At 33.1% G+C, this 22216-nt stretch overlaps 3 protein-coding genes and 1 pseudogene across 4 annotated transcripts; 2 read left to right on the top strand and 2 right to left on the bottom strand.

Moving 5' to 3' along the window:
- The first annotated feature begins 1380 nt into the window (after nucleotides 1-1380).
- LOC140891627 (auxin efflux carrier component 6) lies at nucleotides 1381-7107 on the top strand. 2 transcript variants are annotated; one of them, XM_073300218.1, is made up of 7 exons: nucleotides 1381-1910; nucleotides 2861-3375; nucleotides 5237-5438; nucleotides 5887-5972; nucleotides 6075-6232; nucleotides 6312-6388; nucleotides 6966-7107. In XM_073300218.1, the coding sequence occupies exons 1-7, from the start codon at nucleotides 1486-1488 to the stop codon at nucleotides 7030-7032; spliced, it is 1530 nt and encodes a 509-aa protein (XP_073156319.1). In that variant the 5' UTR covers nucleotides 1381-1485; the 3' UTR covers nucleotides 7033-7107. The 2 variants fall into 2 exon arrangements, with proteins under 2 accessions (XP_073156319.1, XP_073156327.1); XM_073300226.1 differs by having other exon boundaries at nucleotides 6316-6388; nucleotides 6966-7099.
- A 646-nt stretch (nucleotides 7108-7753) lies between these two features.
- On the bottom strand, nucleotides 7754-10605 carry LOC140874646 (serine carboxypeptidase-like 42; annotated as a pseudogene).
- Nucleotides 10606-12121: 1516 nt separating this feature from the next.
- Nucleotides 12122-14630, top strand: LOC140875067 (endoglucanase 25-like). Its single transcript, XM_073278611.1, has 6 exons — nucleotides 12122-12523; nucleotides 12681-12991; nucleotides 13079-13555; nucleotides 13647-13773; nucleotides 13856-14028; nucleotides 14115-14630. Exons 1-6 carry the CDS (start codon nucleotides 12154-12156, stop codon nucleotides 14499-14501), a joined length of 1845 nt encoding a protein of 614 aa, XP_073134712.1. The 5' UTR covers nucleotides 12122-12153; the 3' UTR covers nucleotides 14502-14630.
- Nucleotides 14631-14749: 119 nt separating this feature from the next.
- LOC140875068 (glycolipid transfer protein 3-like) lies at nucleotides 14750-18399 on the bottom strand. The gene is made up of 6 exons (XM_073278612.1): nucleotides 18021-18399; nucleotides 17843-17898; nucleotides 16744-16874; nucleotides 15790-15925; nucleotides 15074-15217; nucleotides 14750-14879 (listed from the first exon to the last, which is right to left on the bottom strand). The coding sequence occupies exons 1-6, from the start codon at nucleotides 18223-18225 to the stop codon at nucleotides 14844-14846; spliced, it is 708 nt and encodes a 235-aa protein (XP_073134713.1). The 5' UTR covers nucleotides 18226-18399; the 3' UTR covers nucleotides 14750-14843.
- Between the last annotated feature and the right edge of the window lie 3817 nt (nucleotides 18400-22216).

Genomic DNA, 22216 nt, shown 5'->3' with positions numbered 1-22216 from the left:
TATATGAACTCGAACAATCTTTCCCATTTAGCTACCTTTTGGGATTGGGATAATACTCACGTTCATAATCTTAACATGGTATCAGAGTCCAAAGTTCCAAACTCAACGTTATGTGTTTGACTGCTCTAGCCTCTAGCGCGTGAAGGACATGTGTCAGATATCCACATCGGTTGAATTGAGTAATTGGAAGTTGTAACTATGGACTTGAATGAACTTTCCCTTTTGATTTAGCTTTTAAAGTTGAAATAGATTCAAGTCGATAATCTTAACATCAAACTCATTGAATGAAAAAAAAAAACTTCAAATTGAACTTTGAATTCCAATTTCATGTTTTTTCAATGGCCGATATGTCTTCGTTTTAGTTCATGCATTTGTTAGACCGACGAGTTAGAGCGACCCCAGGTGGTCGGCCCCTACACATGATAAGAGGTGTAGAAATGGAGTCTTCCCACACATGTGCACGAGCAAATTAAGGCGTTACACCAATGTGTCACGTACACTTGCTCTATTGTTTATGTGTAAGCACATTGCCCATTTGTTCTACCATTTTCGTGAAACAGAGCACTGTGCTTTCACACTCTACGCACTGGCCCAGCAACTAATATTTCGATCATACATAGATTGCGAAAAAATCATTTGGGTTTTTAAACCACTAGTAATCAATCATTAGTATTAAAAATGGCACCACTAAGCAACCGGACAACATAATCTGCGAGGCTAATTTTCAATCATTAGAGAAAAATACTCGTGCCCTTCATGGCTTCATTTACTAGTGTACCAAGTTGTTGTCATAGGTAGAATCGAGGATTCTGTTTGAACATGTACTCTAAAAACATTTTTAATGTTCTATAAGTGAAAAAACTTAAAGCATGTGTTTAGACAAGATTTTTTTGTAAAATGTTAATTAAAAAGTGTGTCCAAGTATAATTTTTAAAGAACAATCAGATGTTTTTAGAATATATAGAAGACAATGATGAAAATCAAAGCAACATTACTTTTGAAATGTTAAAATATTTTTAAGTTTTATAAAATAGTTGTCCAAACGCATAATTATTTTTAAACAACTTTTAAAATATTTTATAAAATTTATTTAAAAATACTTTTATAAAAATTTTTTATAAGTAATTGTTCAAGCGGAGCCAATATATATTTTATGCTCGATGAAATGCTAGTATATAATCCAATATATCATTGTCTAAAATATATTGATCCCGCGTAGTTAAAATAAAATTTGATGGTTGTTAGTGTATCGATGTTAGTATCTTTATGCTAACATCTCGTTGATATACCAGCCTGCAATTTATTTTTAAAAAAAACAATCCTATATATTAATTTGAAGTATACAAAAAGTCATGATATTGGAAAACCTTTTCCTAATACTCCCAACTTCGCAATTTTACTCTTCCTTCACCACACAATTTTCTATATAAGAAGCCTCAAAACACAAACACATTCACTAGGCAAACAAATAATAATAATAAAAAAATGATTAGCACAGATGATTTCTACAAGGTCATGTGTGCCATGGTGCCTCTCTACTTCGCAATGCTTGTGGCCTACGTATCAGTAAAATTTTGCAACATATTCTCGCCGGAGCAATGCTCCGGCATCAACCGATTCGTGGCGGTTTTCGCGGTTCCGGTACTATCATTTCATTTCATATCACAGAACAACCCTTATGAAATGGACACCAAGTTCATATTGGCGGACACCATTTCTAAGTTTTCTGTGCTTGTTTTGCTGTCAGTTTGGTGCATTTTCAAAGGGAAATTGGAGTGGCTGATTACTATTTTCTCGGTTTCAACTTTGCCAAATACATTGGTTATGGGGATACCTTTGCTTAAAGCCATGTACGGCGACTTCACGCAGCCCATCATGGTTCAATTGGTGGTGCTTCAATGTATTCTTTGGTATGTATATTATTATATATATAAATATTTACATATTACATGATTTTGTTCCTGAATTCATTCCATGACTGATGATTTACAAGATATATAATATTTGTTGTTTTTCTTTTTTCTTTTTTTTAATCTTTTTTCCTGGTTGCTTGAAAATATTCTTTAATTGGGTTTCAATTTCCATCAATGTTCTTGCTCATGCATGCAACCTCAAAGTACAGATTACATGTGTGTGCTAGCTCTTATAATATATCTTGGTCGTGACTTAATTACTTTCACTACAACTAATTATTTGGTAGGACTACTTAATTTTAGTTGTATTACTAAATTTTATCCAACAAATAATAAACAGCCTTTTTTTTTTTTTTTGAGCTGGGGTTGAGGAAAGATTGTCATAATTGAGTCTCGAACTCGAGACTTCATCCCATATTGAAGATCCCAGATAAGCTACACGTCATCGGCCAAATAATAAACAACCTTGAATAAAAGAAAAAGTGGCTACTTTGCATATGGAAATATTATTTTTCCTGGCATATGCTATAATTACTGACAACAAAAAAAAAGAAATTATGTCTTCTTGATAAAATCCATATAAATTAAGTAATCCATAAATTTATGTACAGTGTAAAATAGAAATGGGTGCGTGTTGAAGATAGATAAAAGTTAAAAGCCAATTCCCTTTTGTTTGGAAGCATTTGCGCAACCCAGAAAGTGAAATCAATTTTATGCCAAAAGTCTAAAAGTGCGGAAATTAAGTGCATTTCACTTTTCATTTGACAATATTCAATTATTTCTTTTCTTTTGACCGATGCTGCCGCCTCTTTTTTTGTTTTTTTCATTTAATTTTACTTTGGGTTCTTAAAACCCTGAAATTTTAAATCAATTTTCCTTCAAAATTTAAAAAATGAAATTGTCAATTAGTCCATAATTAATTTAGAGTTTCAATTAATTAATTGCAGGTATACACTACTACTCTTCCTCTTCGAGTACCGAGCCGCAACTATACTAATTAAAACCCAGTTCCCCGGCGGAGCCGCCGCCGCCGTAACCAAATTCGACGTCGAAAACGACGTCATATCTCTCGACGGCCGGGACCCACTCCTGACCGACTCCGAGATCGACGACGCCGGACGCATCATCCGTGTCCGCATCCGACGGTCCACCACGTCCTCCGCCGCACGATCATCCTCCCCACGCGCCTCCAATCTGTCCAACGCCGAGATATTCTCCATCAACACGCCCCACGAGTTCGGGCTCGGGTTCCGACCCTTCAGCCCGAGGGTGTCGGGCTACGCTTCTTCCGACGCGTATTCCCTCCAACCCACCCCGAGAACATCCAGCTTCAACGGAATGGATTCCGCCGCCACGAGCCCCGCCGCGGGGAAGGTCTCCCGGCAGCCATCACCGGCGGTGAAAATCCCATGGGAGTCGCCGTCAGATGGGTCCAGAGGTGACGTTAACAACATCGTCGGAGGTACGTGTCTGAATGTTACGTCAATTATTGCGCCTGACACTGTTTATTTTCTTGCAAGATTTTCGTTTGGATTTTGCGATTAGCTTGGAATTGGATTCTGTTTTTATCGAAATTAACGAAAAAAGAATCCATGGAAACATATATAGGCGTGAGACAATGCATGCAGATGACAGGTTTCAGTAGGCTTTTGCATGTACATTTTACGTGCATTCACAGAATTGACCTGACAATGTTGGTGTCCAAAATTATTATAAATATAAATTCCAATAATATACATATTCTAACTAAAAAAGAGAAGAAAATTCTTCTACAATACCCAATTGTTTATAATTACACAGCTATAATTTTAAGTGTAGGATATTGGATGAGACAAGTTATGATCTTAGCACAAAATATGAAAAACGCGAAAAATCTCTACTCTACGAGGTAGAAATTCACAAAAAAGTAACAAGGTTTGTTAATTTGATATGTGTTAGATTTACACATTTAGTTACACGGTTAAATGTTGTCTTTGAATAAAAACTGACTTACATCTCAAGGTCAAGGGACATATTTTTTTTAAACTTTTTTTTCACAAAAGAATAATAATTAATAACTATGCATGCTTTTGAAATTTGGGTAGCAATCATTTATCTTTTTCTCATCTTTCAACATCTAACTTATGCGACTCACTTTTCAGAACTGTGTATTTTCAAGGCTTTAACCGCACAATCCAATTTAAATTTAACACCCAACACTTTTGCTTTTCCCCTTTTATATCATTACTTTGCGCCACCTTTGTACTTAGTCGGAAAAAAAACCCATAAATTCATTAATTTTTGGGAGAAATGGAAATATGAATAATTTGTTAAAACCCATAAATTCATTAATTTTTGCACTTAGTAGTTAGTACTGTTCGGGATTGCTTCTAGAAAACATATTTGTTTGTTTGTTTTTTTGTTTTTTTTTTGAAAGAAAAACTAAAAAATATTTTTTAAAAACAATCTAAAATACTACTTAATTTTGTTATGTCTTCCGATTGATATAAAGAATAGTATTATTGTAAACTAATCCAAAGCGTCCATTTTCTCGCTTTTAGAAAAAAAAATATAAATTAATACGCGTATGAAAATACCATTAATGAAAAATTCATGAAGGTGTCTAGCTACATTTTTTGAATAAAATGACCCTGTTTTCTTTTACCCTTTTCATAGTGTTTATGGTGGTGTTGGGGTCAAATTACTTTTGGTAATGGATGACATTATTATTACTAGGAAGCACGTGAGTTTGAATTAGGATTTGATATTTATATTTGCATCATTGCTCGTTTGAATTATGCTCTAATGATCGTAATAATAATAATAGTAATAATATTGATTTTATTCCCACTCCAACTTTATTATTTGGCCCACATAACATATAAGGTAATTTTGATGATTATTGAAATTATCAATATTACTATACTATATTACAACATGGGGTCTTAGGCTAGAGATTTTTTTTATGTCCTTATCACACCCATTTTTTTTTTCTCTCGTTTCTATTTACCCAACCTCATATTTGGATTACAATATACCATTAGTTTATCAGTAATCTCAAAATTTTTCACTAAATTTTTCCCACTTTTTTTCCTCAAATAGTTAGTTAGTTCCATCATTTTAAATACAACAATTCTTAACCAATTCAAGTATTTTAAATATTTTATTTTGAAAAAAATAAAAATAAAACAATTATTTGAAAAACTAAAAAAATTATTATTCAAGAGCTTATAATATATATTAACATATTATATTAAGCACTTGCACTAGTTTTAGATTTAAAAAAATTTGGAAAAAAAGTTTTTTACTAAGTATGGATTATAATGATAATTATTTATTTTCAGATAAAGATCTTAGCTTTAGGGACTGCCTAAAGATTCCAGTGGAAGAGGGACCAGATATGAAAGGTGTGCCGGCCAATCAGGAACTGCCACGTGCTGTGGTTATGCTAAGACTTATATTAATCGTGGTTGGAAGGAAGCTTTCGCGTAATCCAAATACCTATTCCAGCGTTTTAGGCCTTTTGTGGTCTCTCATCTCATTTAAGTAAGTTTATTTAACCTCTATTTTTCTTGTATTTCATACATATATCTAATAACTATTCTAAAGGAAAATTTAGGGACTAACCTTGATATAAGTTAGGTAATATTTGAGAGAGCTTATACAAAGTACTTTTCATCAGCTTTTTTTCACAAAATTGGATTGTCGGTGATGAACTCAAACCAATCTTGTTTGAACCAGATTGAGATCAAATTGGAATCAATATTTTCATGAAAAAAACCATTATGTATATATCTAAATAAATTAGATAAAATTTTCATGTCAATTCTTATTTTATTTACTAACTATATAATCGGTCCGGGACTAGTTCTGATATCGGACTCAAACAGACCTGATTAAAATAGTTTCGGATTCATTTTGAGACAAATCAATCCGATTCATTGTCGATGTTTTTAATGAAATTGGCAAATCTTGTTGGGTTGTGATAAAACAGATGGGATGTGGGAATGCCGAGTGTGGTGAAATACTCCATCAAAATCATATCGGATGCAGGGCTTGGGATGGCCATGTTCAGTTTGGGTATGTTTATGTACGTTGTGTATCCATATCTTATTTATTTTTATATAATAATAAATATTATTTTTAAAAAACAATATAAAATTTTGAATTTTACTATATCAGGGTTGTTCATGGCGCTTCAGCCTCGAATAATCGCTTGTGGCTTCAAGATGGGAGCCATATCGATGGTGGTCCGGTTTATCGGCGGCCCGATCCTGATGTCCGCCGCGTCTCTAGCCATCGGGCTTAAAGGGGTGCACCTTCATGCGGCCATAGTTCAGGTATCAAATTTTTTTTTATAATTTTTTTTTTATTATTATTATAATTTATAAGTATTATTTTTGGGTAATTTGTTTGTAGGCAGCTCTTCCACAAGGAATTGTCCCATTTGTGTTTGCTAGAGAGTATGGGTTGCATCCAGACATATTAAGTACCGGGTGAGCACTAATTTTTTAAGAATAAAATAGAAATTGTTTTTGTTTTAGATATATGTGTGTGTATATATATATATCTATACTGTATTATAATACTTGAGAAGTATATAATAACCGTATTTGGTATGACAAGAGGACACCATGTTTTTTTTTTTCCATTTTACCCTCACTTTAACTCTTTTCTTACGTTTTACATATATTTTCTTATTTCATTCTCTCTCCCACCTTCCCATGTCTCCATAACAATTTTTTTCATTCTCTCTCCCACCTTCCCATGTCTCCATAACAACTTTTTCCACAAAGTAGAAAAGAATTCAATCGTCCAATTCTTAGAGCCAAAATATCGAGCAAAGATAGGAAGTTTCTTCTCCAATGCAAGGGTGTGTTGCTATTGTTTTCTTTTTTTTCTTCCATATCTCAATCAAATTTTTATGCTTCATTATAGTGAATTTATTTGATTTCGTATCATCTATCTAATTTTTTTCACAATTGATACTATCACATTTTATTAGTTACACACGCATAGCGTGTGCCACTATAGCTAGTATTAATTAAACTTTGGTTCGTCTAATTTTTGCAGGGTTATATTCGGCATGTTGATTTCTTTACCCATTACCCTACTATATTACCTATTATTGGGCCTATGAATTGGGCCCGATTAAGCAGCACTACATATGTAAAAGTCGTGTTAACTGTAATGAAATTTAAGTCTTAAATATTTAAACGCGCTTTTTTGTTTTGTTTTAAATTTATTTATTTATAAATTTTTAAATTAAGAAAGAAGCAAGCCCTAATTGTTTTGGCACATTCGGTTTTTATTATTACTAGTACACTAAGCACATGCATTGCATGTTGACATAATATAATTTTATAAAAATAATAATTAAAAATTAAGATAGTGGGATAGTGGGGATAAGATGTGGGAGTTTTTTAATCCTAAATTACATTTTTACCTTTTAATATTGAATATATTTGAAAGAATTATAAGAATAAATTTGGAAATATATTAAAATGACCAAAGTTAGTTAATCTAATGGGTTTATCAATTATAATATAATAAAAATTATTAAAATGGAAAGAGTTTTTATTTTCTTTTTCTAAAAAAAATAAATAAATAAAAATTCAAGATCTGGAACCATAACCTCTCTCTCATATAGTGGAGAGATTGTGTCATTGGGCCAATTTCGATTATAATTTTATTGTTTAAAGTAAAATAATTATAGTGGATAAAAAATTAAATATCCATCTTCTATTATTTATTTATTATACATTAGTATTACTAATCGTAATCGACATGAAAATCCTACGTAAAGATGAAAAGGTTCAAATTTAATTGAATTTTATATTTCATGCGTAAGTTTGCTAACATTTAAAATGAATCAAAATATTAGATTACTCAACTAAAGAAGCTCATACAATTAATACGTACTTGACTAGTAAAAAAAAAAGAAGCTCATATCTCGTGGAGATTTTCAAATTCCACGGCTAGTTTTCTACTTGAGTGAGTTAATCTAATGCCCCAACTACAAGAAAATAACTAACATAAGAGAAAATACTGAATCCAATCTGTGAGATTGATTCATTAATCATCAATAGAAGGACGTGTGTTGTTAGGCAATCTCCGGCCGCGCACGAACGAACTGAAGAGATGCAGAGCCCTTGAAGGCTGCGCGTATGGTACCATGTGTGCTGCTCCTCTTACCGTCGCAAATGTCAACAAATTTCCATATTCAGTTGCCCAACCTCCCACCTGCGAATACAATAGGTCGTTTTCGAGATCAAAAGGCTGGAAACGACTCATTTGTAGGGATCCTTTTAAGATTGATTGTGAAAAAGGGTGATATGTGTGGTTATTTAGTTGACATGTATGGTAATCTAAGTAGCATTCAAGAAGTGAAAGAATGGCTGTACTGGACACAAGCCCGAGCTTTGTCCGTATATACCTTTTTCGAGTTGTTGCACTTGATCGAGCTGTTCAGTTCTCTTACATTACATACTTTTTTTTTATCCTTTAGCACTATACATATGAGAAGGTGTGAGATGTTTACCTGTTTTTGATGGAACCACGCGCCGTATGGGACTGTAACCTTGAACTGAAGATCATCTGCGAGTTCACGTACCAGCGTCCGGGAGCCAATTAAAGAGACAACCGAATCTTGATCTCCACTGAAAGTTGGAAATTTGTGACAAATTATTCTTTGTTCTGTGACATGATGATTGATTTATGGAAAATGACGTCGTTACGTTTTCGCGTGAATGGATGATTTTTATTACCTGTAAACCCAAACTGGAATCTGATTCTGAATGATCCTCTTGAGCAAAGGTAGCATGTTGATGTTCCCATCTTCGTAATGGTAACTCAGAATGCTTCCCAGAAAAAAAAAGAAAAAGTAATGATTTAAGTTCATACAGTGGCTGTTATGACTAAAATTTCTATAGTCTATGTAATGCTGAGAAAAGACTTGATCTTTGAGGTTTTAGTGAACTTACTCACTGCACATAGACCATCCATACGGTAAATTGGTTCGATTCGCGTGTAGAGCCTTCTGGACTTCAGGAAGGTTGAGGTAGAAACGCCTTTCATAGCTCAAGCACACATCTACTCCAACACTAATCTTTGTAGCCTAGAAATGGCACAACCCGTTATTCGTCCATGGATTCGTCAACCCCTAGAGTAAACTTTTAACCAAAATATGAGATGAAGTTACCATTTTTCGCAGCCGTAGTTCTTACTCTACAATAGATGGATAGCACACATCAAGAATGACATCATAGTTGTCTGTATACTCGCTGACAGACTCGTAGGCGTTGTATATGGCAATGTTGCAGGAATCGGATACATTGTGCGAACCATCGAATGTGTAGTCTTCAAAATTACAGGCGTTTGTGACGGTTAGGCTGGTTTCATCAGAGATCAATCCATGTGACCAGAGGAATTCGTATGTTGATGATATATCAACATCAAGTTTAAGAAGTGGATTGCCAATCTGGAAAAAAGTTTCATAATTCTCAACACTTAAAAGGTTTTGTACTAAAATGGCATTCAGATCGAGATGTGATTTCTTACTGCAACGCCTTTAATGGGGAACTTGTACTCGGTAGACTTCTCGTTGTAGTCGAGAAGGGCGACGGCTAGTTGAGGAATGTAATGCCCTGTGCAGAAAAACAGAGATATGCATTCATTCTCAAAATATGGGCTAAAATGTCTACAAAACTCTAATTCTTTGTACCAGCATAACTTTCTCCAGTGAGGAACAAATCTCGGGTTTTAAACGTTGGAAACTTCTTGTACCATCCCAGCATGAAAGCGCGCATATCCGCAGCTGCCATAAAATCAAGAAAATAGGAATTTCATTCCCTCAAACAGACAACTATCAATAGTAAACACGAAATCCTACAACGTGCAGGCATGTATAGTGTTTGCGCGCGTGCTCTCTTTTGCAGCAGACATTTACCTGTGGATGCATCGCCACAGGAGTAGTCCGAGCTCGTGTTTGAATACGACCATCCAACGCCGGCAGGAGACTCCACAAACAGAAGATTTGATGCTACATAGGAAGGATGAAAACTTGTAAGAAAAAGGAGACTGATTAGAAAAAAGGATGGTATTCACCTTTATTCCAAGACTTGGAATTTATCCGAAGGCCTCGGCCGTCCCCTGTGGGAAAGAAAGGGCCTAGTTCTGTGAAGGCTCCTCCTCCGATGGATGAACAACCCGGGCCTGAAAATACCACCAAAACACAAATGCCACACATTTTTCATAGTTAAGATGAAAGTGAAAACTAAAGAAAAACATGAAATATATATTGAGCAAGAAAATTAAGGTTTGAAAAATGACCTCCATTGAGCCAAAGAGTGAGAGGCTTGTGTTGAGGATCATCCTGAGCTTCCGCAAAGTAGTAAAACAAACTTCTCCCATTCTTCAAATCCACATCTACATAGCCTGCATATTGCCTGAACTTCACCACCGGCTGACCGGGCAACATCGCCACCAGATCCTCCGCCGGAAAGGCGAAACAACCATGAAATAGAAATCCCATCACCACCGCCACCGCCAATGCGGTGGTGCAATTCCACCACAATCCCATCTTAGAAAAAGTAGATTAATTAAGGATTATTGATTCCCTTGACTAGTGAATATACAAACGAATGAAAGGAAAGACTTTGCGTCGCTATAAATCTCGAATTCTGTTGAGAAAATGGTACGGGATTGTTGGGATTGCTTTGGACGTGTGAATCTTCTATATATAGACACTCGAATATTTTGACTGAAATATATATGAAAAAATTATCACTTTCCAGGGGAATAATATTTACGCTCTCCATGCACTGATTTTATTTTTTGTTGTATTAGTCAACAATATTAATAATATTTTGTTAATTAATGTTCAGTTTTCTCAAGTAAGGTTGTTAATGACTTTCAATTCTGAAATTAGATTTCCAAAGATTAGCTCCTCAAAAAATTATATTTAAATTTGTCAATTTCCATAGATATAAAATTACACAAAAATTAAAATTAATACTATTAACGTTTATTTCTCTTATAAATATATCTACATATTATTTCCAATTTTTTAAGATTTCATTCTTGTTTTTATCACAAGTTTCTTACCTTTTTTTATAAGTTAAGTACTATCCAAGGAAAGGAAATATAAAGACTAATTATTATCTTAAAATTAATTTATCATTAACATTTTTGTAAAAAAATTCTTTATAAACTACTAGAATCAAAATAATAGATTTATTCTATAAAATAATATAAATTTAATCACTAGACGGTATATTATATATTTGTAGAAATAATATAAAACAATAAAAGACTTTAATTTGTATCTCAAATTTTAATTTGTTCACGTTTTATCGTCAGTTTGTAAAATTAAACATTTTAACCCCACAAAATCATTAAGTTTTTTTACCCCTCTACTTTAGGTATAAATTAATGGTTATTTTCGATTAGATTATATATAACCAGAGTTATACCAAAACTCACGTGAGAAGGTTTAATTTTATGAGTCAAATATCCTATTTAGGTCACCCATAAAAAAATATTTTTTTAAAAAAAAAATTGTTTTTTTGATCCCATAAGTTTCTCTTATTACAATTTTAGATCCTCTATGTTATCAGATTTCAGTTATCGTCCGCTATCTTTTTTTAAAAAAATTGTAGTCCTTTTTCTGATATGACACTGATATGACATTTTTGCAATGCTGGTAACATGTTTAAGGGTACATTAGTAGTTTCGATGAAAAAGAACTAAAATGGTTAAAAAATGAAATATGTAGGACTAAAACTAAAATATGAAAAATATAGAGGACCTAAATCATAATGAGGCAAAATTGTAACTTTTTTCATTTTTATGTCAAAATATTATTTTGTATCATAACTATGGACGTGATTGTTTAGTTTTAAAGATAAACATCCGTGAGATCGTCTCACAAAACACATTTTTCAAAGAAATAACCGTTTAAATACATTAAAAAAATTATTTACTGTTTTGGAATAAGACTTGCATTTTTTAAAATAAAGGAAATTTTCCGTAACAGAGTGCTCTTGTAAGTTATTTATGACAGACAAAAATGCATGCTTTGGAATGACCGTTATGACAGTTAATTCGTTGAAACTTCCAACAAGATTTTGAAAGCCAAAAAAAAAACTAAAAAATAAAAAATAAAAAAAGAAAGAAAACCAAGACTGTTGAATTGCAGTTATATCATACATTTGGACTTCCTTCTTCACCCCAATTCGTACGTTAAAAAAAAAAATCCGCCATGTCCGAAAGCTCCGAGACCGAATTCCACTCCGGCAGATTTGTGCACTCAGCATCTGAATCAGGCAGGCTAATCCCTCCTTCCAGCCGCTGGAACTCCACAGAACTCGACTTCCATTTTCTCCCTCGATCAGTGGACGGGTTCGATACTCTGCCTTCTCGTTTCTCTAAATCCGTGGATTTCAATCTAACCATCGGTGACAGAGCGTTCTTCAAGCGTTGCGTTTACACGACGATTTTCGCGGTTGTTTTCGTTCCTGTTTTGGTTCTGCTGTTGCATTTCTTGACACACAAGAATGAAGATAATGGCGGTCCCAAGAACCTGTCGGTTGCTCTGAAGCAAGCCCTTCTGTTTTTCGATGCTCAGAAATGTAATTCTTTGGAAACTTTTCAATTTCTGTGTCTAAATGGTCATCGTAGTTTTAGCCTCGGCATGTTTTCTAACATCCCTTTTGGAATTTAGTCCATAATTGTGTGTGCTTCTTCACTGATTCTTTGTTTTTAACCATATTTTTTTGTTCATGGCAGCGGGACATTTCCCAGGGAACAGTACGATAAATTTTCGAGGAGATTCCGGTTTGAATGATGGAAAAGATGGGGAAACTGATGCTGATCTTGTCGGAGGATACTATGATTCAGGAAATAACATAAAGTTTAGCTTTTCTACAGCTTATACAGTTACTTTACTGAGCTGGACAGTGATTGAGTATCGGCAAAAGTATGCTGATCTTGGAGAGCTTGATCATATAAAAGACATTATCAAATGGGGAACCGATTACTTGCTCAAAGTCTTCATTCCACCAGCTACAAATCAAGCTTCAGCTGTTTTGTATTCTCAGGTCAAGAATTTGAAAACCCTTTTGGTAATCTTTTTGTTAGGTATATCTGCATGAAAAAATTATACATATTTATGTTCTAACTTAAAGGTAGGTGGAAATGATGGAAGTTCGGGTCAAGAAAATGACATATCTTGCTGGCAAAAACCCGAGGACATGAAGTATACTAGGCATGTTTCTGTATGTGATGATACAGCGGCAGATTTAGCCGGAGAGATAGTCTCAGCACTGTCGGCTGCATCGCTAGTTCTCGTGGGCGAGAAAGAATATTCAGCAAAATTAGTTGAGGCGGCGGAAAAGCTGTTTAACTTAGCAACAAGGCAGGATCAGTCTCACAAGCCTGGAAAGTACACCCAAGATGGTGCTTGTGGCGGTCTAGCACGCGATTTCTACAACTCGACGACTTATGTAGACGAGTTAGTTTGGGGAGGGACATGGTTGTTTTTCGCCACAGGGAACAGCAGTTATCTAAAATACTCAACTGATAAGTTCGATGCAGCGGAGATGGAAGAAATGGCTTCGGAAAAAGCAGTGTTCTATTGGAACAACAAATTCACAGCAAATGCGGTAAATCTTCTATAGTTTTTGAGTTTCATGTCTTGGCGATTTGGACGGAATCGTTGATCTTGCAACAGATCATTGTAACTCACATTTGCAGGTCTTGATGACAAGAATCAGATATTTCATTGATCTTGGCTATCCATATGAAGATGCATTGGCCACAAACAGAACAGATTTGCTCATGTGTTCATATCTTTCTAATCAAAATTTAAGTGCAACCAACGGTAAATTTAATGAAAAATAATCGTTAAGTTCGTTGATTTCATTGTATATTTGTGTGACAAAATTTTTTCTCTAAATTTTTAGGTGGACTAGTTCTCCTAATACCAGATACTGACACCCCTCTCCAATATGCTGCCACTGCATCTTTTCTCAGCAAATTATACAGTGACTATCTTGAACTGCTGAGCAGAACTGGTGGCAGTTGCAATACTGCAATCTTTTCAGTTCAAATGTTGCGAGATTTCTCCATGTCTCAGGTACTCGGACACATGATTGTTAAGGAATCAAGGTGCTCGATTATTCGATTCTTCGGCTAATTCACGAAAAATTCTGCTGTTTTCAGGTGAATTATATACTTGGAGATAACCCAATGAAGATGAGCTACATGGTAGGGTACGGGGACCGTTACCCGTTACATGTTCACCACAGGGCTGCATCGATTCCTCCGGATGGAAAACAACACTCATGCTCGGAAGGAAATGGCTTCTTGAAATCGAAAGACAAAAATCCCAATATCCTTTCTGGAGCAATTGTAGCAGGGCCGGATAAAAAGGATGCTTTTTATGACGATAGAGCCAAGCCGTGGTTCACAGAGCCGAGCATAACAAGCAATGCTGGTTTAGTGGCGGCCCTGGTCGCGCTTCTTGATCCAGATCTCGCCGGTTCTGCTGATTCTGATGGCCATAATTTAGGCATAGACAAAATGGGAATCTTTCAACATGTTCATTAAATTCCAACCCAACTAGTACTATAAACGTCTATTGAAAGAAACTTTACAAGATCTATCAGCTTCTTGCAATCTTAATGCAATAACTGAAATATTCGTACAGCAGTTTCATAGAACATTACATGATCCATCAGGTGTTAAATCATGTGATAGGTGTACATAAAAACAATCATGAAAATTCGAGCTAGTATTCGACGAAAAGGACAACACATCCTACTGTACAACATATGGTTGGTTCTACATAAGAGTAGCACCCTAAAATAATGGCTATAAGACATATTATATGACATTGCACCAGCAAAATTGAACTTCATGATTTTTTTTTTTTGGCCTCAGATGTCTCCTCTATGTACCCTTCCACTTATCCAACCCATATGTTCTCTGCATTTACATAGGACGCGCAAAGAAAAAGAAGGTAAATCAGCAACTGAACTTGATCATGACGGATCTAAAATCTGAATTTTATGCTCAACTTTTCGAAAAATAGTATGTTTTCGCCTCCCAAAATTCTGGGATGAGTAATTTTAATTGAAGTATGAAATTATTCATCACTGGATAACAAAAATATTACATACCATAATGTCTTGGTTTTGGTGGATCACAGGGATGAGCAAGGAAATCATCTTTTGCATTTCTTCCTTGAGCATGTCAGAGTCTTGATCACTGGCCTTGAGAACACATGTAAATGTTTGGATATCAGGCACCAATTTTAGAGCTACCTGCAAAACATAAATATATAAATAAAAGTTTTAAAATCAAAATGAATAAAATGTCAATTATTTTATTTTATTACTTTTAGCTAAAGTTTCAATCAACCTTTTTTTTTTTTGGCTTATTGCATACATTAACCCATGAAATCCCGAGATTATTGAAACTCCTGAAAATTATCTGTTAACTCCTTAGTTTTCAGATCTTGAGCAAAAATCATTGTCTCTATATCTTTCAGAGATACATGTGTTCAAAATTAAAAAACAGGTTGATTTAATAGATAATTTTTTCATGGAGAACTATTAACAATCTCGTAGGGGATTCCACCCCACATGAGTCAGAGGCTCATTGGCAAATCGAGGGACGTGCACGAACGGCAGGGACGTGGGGGAGGGAGCAACATGACCAACCCCCATAGCATACCCCACAATATTTCAGCATAGAATATGTTTCATACGAGGATCGAACCCGCAACGCTGGAAAATTTCTTCCCACATCACCTTAGGCCTTACCAACTCGCTTATGCCCGTGTGGACTACTTTTTCTATTTTTAGTTTTTAAAAAGAAGATTTTAAAATAGTACTTTATATGCTGCAGAAGAAATCCATCCATGCCAAGGCTTCAAAGTCTTGTTATATGACTCTTCCACTGCTTGCTGCATCGGCCTACCACTGTCTTTTACTATCAATTCTAACAAAGCTACGGTGAAATCAAGAGACCTGAAAACAAGAAAGTTGACAATTACATGAGAATTAAATATTCAATTTCTATTTATTATTCAAATTAAATTTGACTTTTATCTCCTCGAATCTGTATTTTTTATTTTCTGTAGCCAAAAAATAATTTCATTAGACAAGTTATGTACAGTACATATTAAAATAATTTCATAAAAAATAGTTACTCAAAAATAAAACAAATAATCTCAACAACTTTATCGATTTAAAAGGTTTCTGGGAAAATAAAAAAGAATAAATTTGATTGATTGATTTTTTTTTTCCAAACAATTTAGATTAGCTAATAGTTTGAGAAATTAGAAAAAAAAATATTTTCAAAATATTCTTCCCCAGCGGTAAAAATATAGAGGAAAATATATTAGTTCAAAAGAAGGAGACATAAGAATAATTTTTTTTTTTTTTTGAAACTAAGAATAAATATTAAAAAGGGAAAAATTGCAAAAAAAAAAAAAAAAAATTGGTTTTTGTCTTTCACGTTATCAAATTTCTGTCTTAGTTTTGTATCTTTTGGTTTTCGAAAATTCTATATCTTTTTATCGATTATTAATATGGTATTGCACAAGTCATCATCTTGTTATTGTCAAATCAACGTGGAAAAATCGACTAAAAACATTAAAAAAATAGAATAAAAGTGAAATTTGGCTACATAAACAAAATCTAAAATATAGAAATATATATGACAAAAAATACAATTTAGCCGGACGAAAACTTGTGGGAATCAAAGTAGTTGTTTATTATTATTATTATTCGAGCAATTAATAAAGTGAACCAACCTAGTAAAGAACAAAAAAAGAATTTATTACCTAGTAAGCCAAACAAAGGCTTTACAACAAGTGGGACCCACTTTTGCCTTGCCTTCGCCGACCTCTTTCTTTAAAATCTCCACCACATCCCAATATGTCGAAGGGTCGGAGTCATGGAACTTCTCTAATCTCTATAATTAATTAATTTATTAAAGCAACCATTAATTAATTAACGCATTGGATATATACACGGAACTGGCACGAATAATAAAATTAGTAAATAAAAACAAGAAAATTAATCTAATAAATTTTCAGTAAAATGACAGAAACACCCATGACATTTTGGATAGGCCTCCAACTTGACTTTAATGACTTCTATATGCATATTTAAGCTTATCTTAAGTGGAGTTTAATTAGGGAGTGCATGTATGCGTGAGCATACTAGCTGGCTCGTTGACTTGAGGAATACATTAAGACAATGGACGAAAAAGTAAAAGCACAATATTAATCGAAGACTCTACTATATCAGAGAAATATTTTCACATTTTTTTTCAAAATATTCGTGTGAACATTTTGCTAAAAAATAACCAAAAAAAAAAAACAAGTGATATACTCATGAGATCCACATATTTTTTTCAGTGAGATATTTGAACGAACATCATGAACAAAAACAAAAAAAGAGAGCAATTCTCCTTATGTAATATAGGATATCCAAAATCAACTATCGTATTGAGCTAAAGTCAAATTGTTGGTTTTGTCTGTTCCTCAGCGATGGAGTGGTATACGACGCACACTTTTACCCAGGAAAAATAATATTGCAATTTATTATTAAAAATAATAAAAATGCACATGCATGTCTAAATTGAACATTTCATTAAAAATAAAAATGTTAAAACATTAAATTTAGTGCCTGGCTTTTTTTACAAAAAAACATGTTTACCATACATATGATCATAAAATTGAGGGCTTTGTGCTTTTTCAGTGTCTGAGTTGGAGCATTGTGCGATTTATCTAGCTTTCATGATTTAAATGATATTGCATTTATCTCGAGGGTTACCTAATGCCCATCCAAAAGTAACAGCTTCGGGTTTTCACATGCTATATATGCCGTAACAACTAACGGTATCATATATGTTCTCGATCTAAGCTGTTTATATACCTGTATATTCTGATGAATGTCGAGTCTCAAAACGGCCATTGTTGGCCCTATCTTATCTGCAAAACAATTACTTTGCAAGATATCAAAACAGAAATGGAATCCTCGTACGTACATATCAAATATATAATTTCGTATCGAACAAAAAGAGATCAGAAAGAGTAGAGGGCAATTAATTAACCAAGAACTTGAATCAGCAGATTGCAAAGGGAAAGAAAAGGCTTGATGGGAACTTGAGCGGTGGCGGTGAGTTGATCCCCGTCGACCCCTCCGGCGGATCCGGAGGTGCCCGAGGCGGTTCTGCGGTGAACCTCCATCTGGGACAGCTGCTCGATGGCGGACCTAATCTCCGACGCCACCACCTCCGCCTCTCTCCGCCGCTTCATTTAATTTCTTTATGTATCTCCTTCCAAGATTCTGTGGAATTTATAGTACGCAGGATTCTTTATTATAGAATGTTTACATCAACCGGATGAATGCAATGAATGAACTCAGTAGAATTATAATATTTAGTTTATGCAAAGCATAGACTAATACACATCTCATGTCTGAATTCTCAAGATGCTTTCGCATAAAATATTTGTTTGGGATTTTAGTTTTGTTTAGCATTATTATTTGAAGTTATTAGCAGACATTATTTAGATTGCGACACTTAAAATCTGACCTTCATATTAAGGGTTAAACATTTTTGAAAAAAAAAAACAAAAACTCTTATGACGGTCTCAAGGTCATTTTTTTAGATGAGTCCCATATAAGAGTTCGGTCTATTACATGAGTTATCGATTAAAAAGTATTATATTTTATGCCAAAAATATTACTTATTACATCTCACGGATAAAACCATCTCACAAGAGTGTTACTCATTAATACAAAAACTCTTGTGAGAATATTTAATTTTATGAGACGCGCATCAAAATTATTTGGATCGACCATAAAAAAGTAAAATTTTTTTGGTGAGATTGATATCATATTTGAACGAGTCTTATATATATCTTCGAAAACAAAGATGTTTTACATTTGAATTAGCGTAGATAGGGATAAATTTTTATCGTACTTTCTTTAATCAGATTGGGCATCTTCATCGATCATTTATTTATTTATTTATATAATAATTTGCGACACCGTTGGTGATGATTACCGTAATGTCGCAACTCATGCCGACAACTTATAATCAACCATAAAATTTATTCTTGCCACCTATATTCTCGCACACCGTTTCCTTGTGTTCAATTTTCGAACCTCGATCGTATATTGTATTTACATTTTATCATAAAAATCGTACGTTTTTCAGGGGAAAAAAACAAACAAACATAGCCAAAGAAAGTTGTTACTTAGTTAATTCAGAATTTGCTCTTTTTTCAAAGACAAAAAAAACCTTCAATTAAAATGCTTGAACCTCTTGCAGGAAGTATACCTGGCCACGGTCCGGGTCTGGGTCGGCAAAAGGCCGGCCCTTAACCGGCCCGCCCGTGGCCGGTTACGGTCCAGGTCGTGAAATCGGTGGTCCGGTTAAGTAAGTTAACCGCTGGTTTCGGTTTCGATTTCGGGTCAACCCTTATTTTTTAAAAAAAAATTGTAAAATTAAAATTTTAAAAATTCTATCAAATATTTCATTATTTCAATAAAAAATCTATTATATTTATTCAATAAAAATATATTACATTTCAACTTTTAATATCTTATAATATTACATTTATTCAATAAAAATTATATGTCATTTTAACTTTCAACATTTTATATTAAAACTCTATCAATCTCAATAAATAAATTTATAAATAAAAAATATATTATATTTCAATTTTTCACATCTTATATTAAAAATTATATATATCTCAATAAAAATTTTATTACATTTATTCAATAAAAAAATATATTATATTTCAACTTTCAACATCTTACATTAAAAACTATATCTCAATAAAAAATTTATTGCATTTTAACTTTAAACATCTTGTATAAAAAATTTATTAGAATCACATTCTATTAGTCAATGATCTGTTCGCCTAATGACAAGAGTGAGACCTTATGAAGGGTCCGATCCCGATTTCGAGTCAAGCTTGTTGACCCGGTTAACCGGCCCGTGGTGGGTCGGGTCCGGGCCTAACCCAACCCTTGGCCAGGTCTAGGACGAAGTACAATGTTGGATAATTAAAAAAGGTAAGGCGCTATTAAGCCATTGGAAACTAGTGTTAGCCTTAACTCTTAAGGGCTTCACGAACCAGCGTAGGTGCAACATCATTCGCTAATCTAATTAGCATCAGATGTGAATGTGAGAACACAAGATTTTGTGAGACGGATATTTTGATTGAGTCGCTCATGATAAATTATTATTTTTTATGTCGAAAGTGTTTATTTTCTTGTAAATATGTGTAGAACTAACTCGTGCCAAGAATAAAGATTCGTGAAATCGTATCACAAATTAAAGACTTACTTAGAAGAAAAAAAAATCTCATGCCAGTGCCTAAAGACGTGACCGAATTTTCTCTTAAACAAAGAGTTGGGATTGATTTGGCCCCGAACGTCTACTTCGAGTATGTCCAGACTATTATAAGCACGTCTTAATTCATCGGGAGCAAAGCTATAAACATGTTAAAAAATAGTAATCCACATCGAACAAGACTTTTTGTGAATAATTTTTTTTAAAACGAGTGATTTTTCGAACACATTTAATTTACAAATGATATGTAGCTCCTTTAAAATAAAAAAGATACTCTTCTGAATTTCCCCATGACATCGCATGGTAAGAGCCGGTTAAGATATTAAAATTGTATGTGTAATGACGTAACTTTAACCGTGTGAACTTAGGAGATTCGTCTCGTCTCCTATACTTTCCGACTTAATTCAAAGCATGTAAAATCTTGGTCATACGTTACGAATGCATAAAATTTATTAAATTCTCAGCAATGGGTAGTTGAGAATTGAGAGATGATATTTTTTTCCAAAAAAGGAAACGTTGCCAACATATATATAGAGTTATTTGTATCAAACACCCCTGTGAAATATTGAAAATGCACACTTATCCCATGTAAAATTTTAATAAGAATCTTCAACCCTAACCTTTTAAAAAATTAGCACACTCGCCCCATCAGATAAGTGATTGTTGCGCACGCGCCCCTCATGCGACTGGGCAAATATTTTGATATTTTTTTTGCACCAAATACCCTGTGAAATATTAAAAATACATTTTTGACCCCTGTAAAAATAATTTTTAAATATATTCAACCCATAATACACAATTTTTAATAAAATCCAATTATAAATATTTAGCAAACATTTTTGTTTTATTAATTTTTATTTTTTATTTTAAATATAATATCATTAATTAATTATTTTCTAAAAACTATTATTACTGTTGCGCATTGAAAATACCTATTGAAAATGCACACTTCTCTTCTGTGAAATTTTAATAGGCATCTTCAACCCTAACCTTTTAAAAAATTAGCACACTCGCCCCATTAGATGTGTGACTGTTGCGCACGCGCCCTCATGCGACTGAGCAAAGATTTTGATATTCTTTTTTGCACCAAATACCCTTGTGAAATATTAAAAATGCATATTTGGCCCATGTGAAAATAATTTTTAAATCTATTCAACACATAATACACAATTTTTATTAAAATATAATTATATAATATTAAGCAAACACTTTTTGTTTATTAATATTATTTTTAATTTTAAATTTATTATGATTATATAATTATTTTCCAAAAAATATTATTTTTTTGAGATATTTAAAAATACCAAAATATTAAATCAAAATGATAATTTATGCATATTACTTTTCAATTTAGGATTATAGATTTTTGAACCAAAATCTAAATTTTTTAAAATTCATTGCAGAATTTTCATTAAATAATAATACACAATATTTATTAATATCTAATTATAAAATATTTTTCAAACATTTTTAATTTTATTTATTTTTATTTTTATTTTTATTTTAAATTTATAATTTATAATTAATTTATTTTTTAAAAAATTATTACTTTAACTCGTTATCATTATTTTTATCAAATCACTTCGTGTTTTCAACTTCTTCATTAAACATGATTCATAAATAAAGATTTAAATATCTAAAAATACCAAAATATTGAACCAAATGATAAGTTCATGAATGTTACTTTTTCAAATTAGAATTATATAAGCATGTTATTTTTATTATTATTTATTACAAATTGTGCAATGCATATTCTCGAAAAATTTTAATTTTGGTTCAATAATATATAGTCCTAAATTAAAAGGCAATATTTTTGAACTTATCGGTTTAGTTCAATATTTTGGTACTTGAAATTATTTAAATATGTGTTTATGAATGCATATTTAATAGAAAAGTTGGAAATATGAAGTGAATTTAATAAAATATTGATAACATTATAA

This window comes from Henckelia pumila, chromosome 1, assembly GCF_033568475.1.
Source record: "Henckelia pumila isolate YLH828 chromosome 1, ASM3356847v2, whole genome shotgun sequence".
In the NCBI taxonomy this organism is placed as follows: Eukaryota; Viridiplantae; Streptophyta; class Magnoliopsida; order Lamiales; family Gesneriaceae; genus Henckelia; species Henckelia pumila.
The sequence above is the reverse complement of the archived record's forward strand: the minus strand, read 5'-3'. Positions and strand labels throughout refer to the sequence as shown.

What these genes read in the sequence shown, in the direction of transcription:
- LOC140875067 (XM_073278611.1), top strand. Translation starts at nt 12,154, where the DNA reads ATGTCCGAAAGCTCCGAGACCGAATTCCACTCCGGCAGATTTGTGCAC. An exon ending in GTTTTTCGATGCTCAGAAAT is followed by an intron (nt 12,524 to 12,680) that starts GTAATTCTTTGG and finishes TGTTCATGGCAG; the next exon opens with CGGGACATTTCCCAGGGAAC. An exon ending in GAGATTTCTCCATGTCTCAG is followed by an intron (nt 14,029 to 14,114) that starts GTACTCGGACAC and finishes TGCTGTTTTCAG; the next exon opens with GTGAATTATATACTTGGAGA.
- LOC140875068 (XM_073278612.1), bottom strand. Translation starts at nt 18,225, where the DNA reads ATGAAGCGGCGGAGAGAGGCGGAGGTGGTGGCGTCGGAGATTAGGTCC. An exon ending in TCTGCTGATTCAAGTTCTTG is followed by an intron (nt 17,899 to 18,020) that starts GTTAATTAATTG and finishes ATTGTTTTGCAG; the next exon opens with ATAAGATAGGGCCAACAATG. An exon ending in ACCAAAACCAAGACATTATG is followed by an intron (nt 14,880 to 15,073) that starts GTATGTAATATT and finishes ATGTAAATGCAG; the next exon opens with AGAACATATGGGTTGGATAA.
- LOC140891627 (XM_073300218.1), top strand. Translation starts at nt 1,486, where the DNA reads ATGATTAGCACAGATGATTTCTACAAGGTCATGTGTGCCATGGTGCCT. An exon ending in TTCATGCGGCCATAGTTCAG is followed by an intron (nt 6,233 to 6,311) that starts GTATCAAATTTT and finishes ATTTGTTTGTAG; the next exon opens with GCAGCTCTTCCACAAGGAAT. An exon ending in CCAGACATATTAAGTACCGG is followed by an intron (nt 6,389 to 6,965) that starts GTGAGCACTAAT and finishes TAATTTTTGCAG; the next exon opens with GGTTATATTCGGCATGTTGA.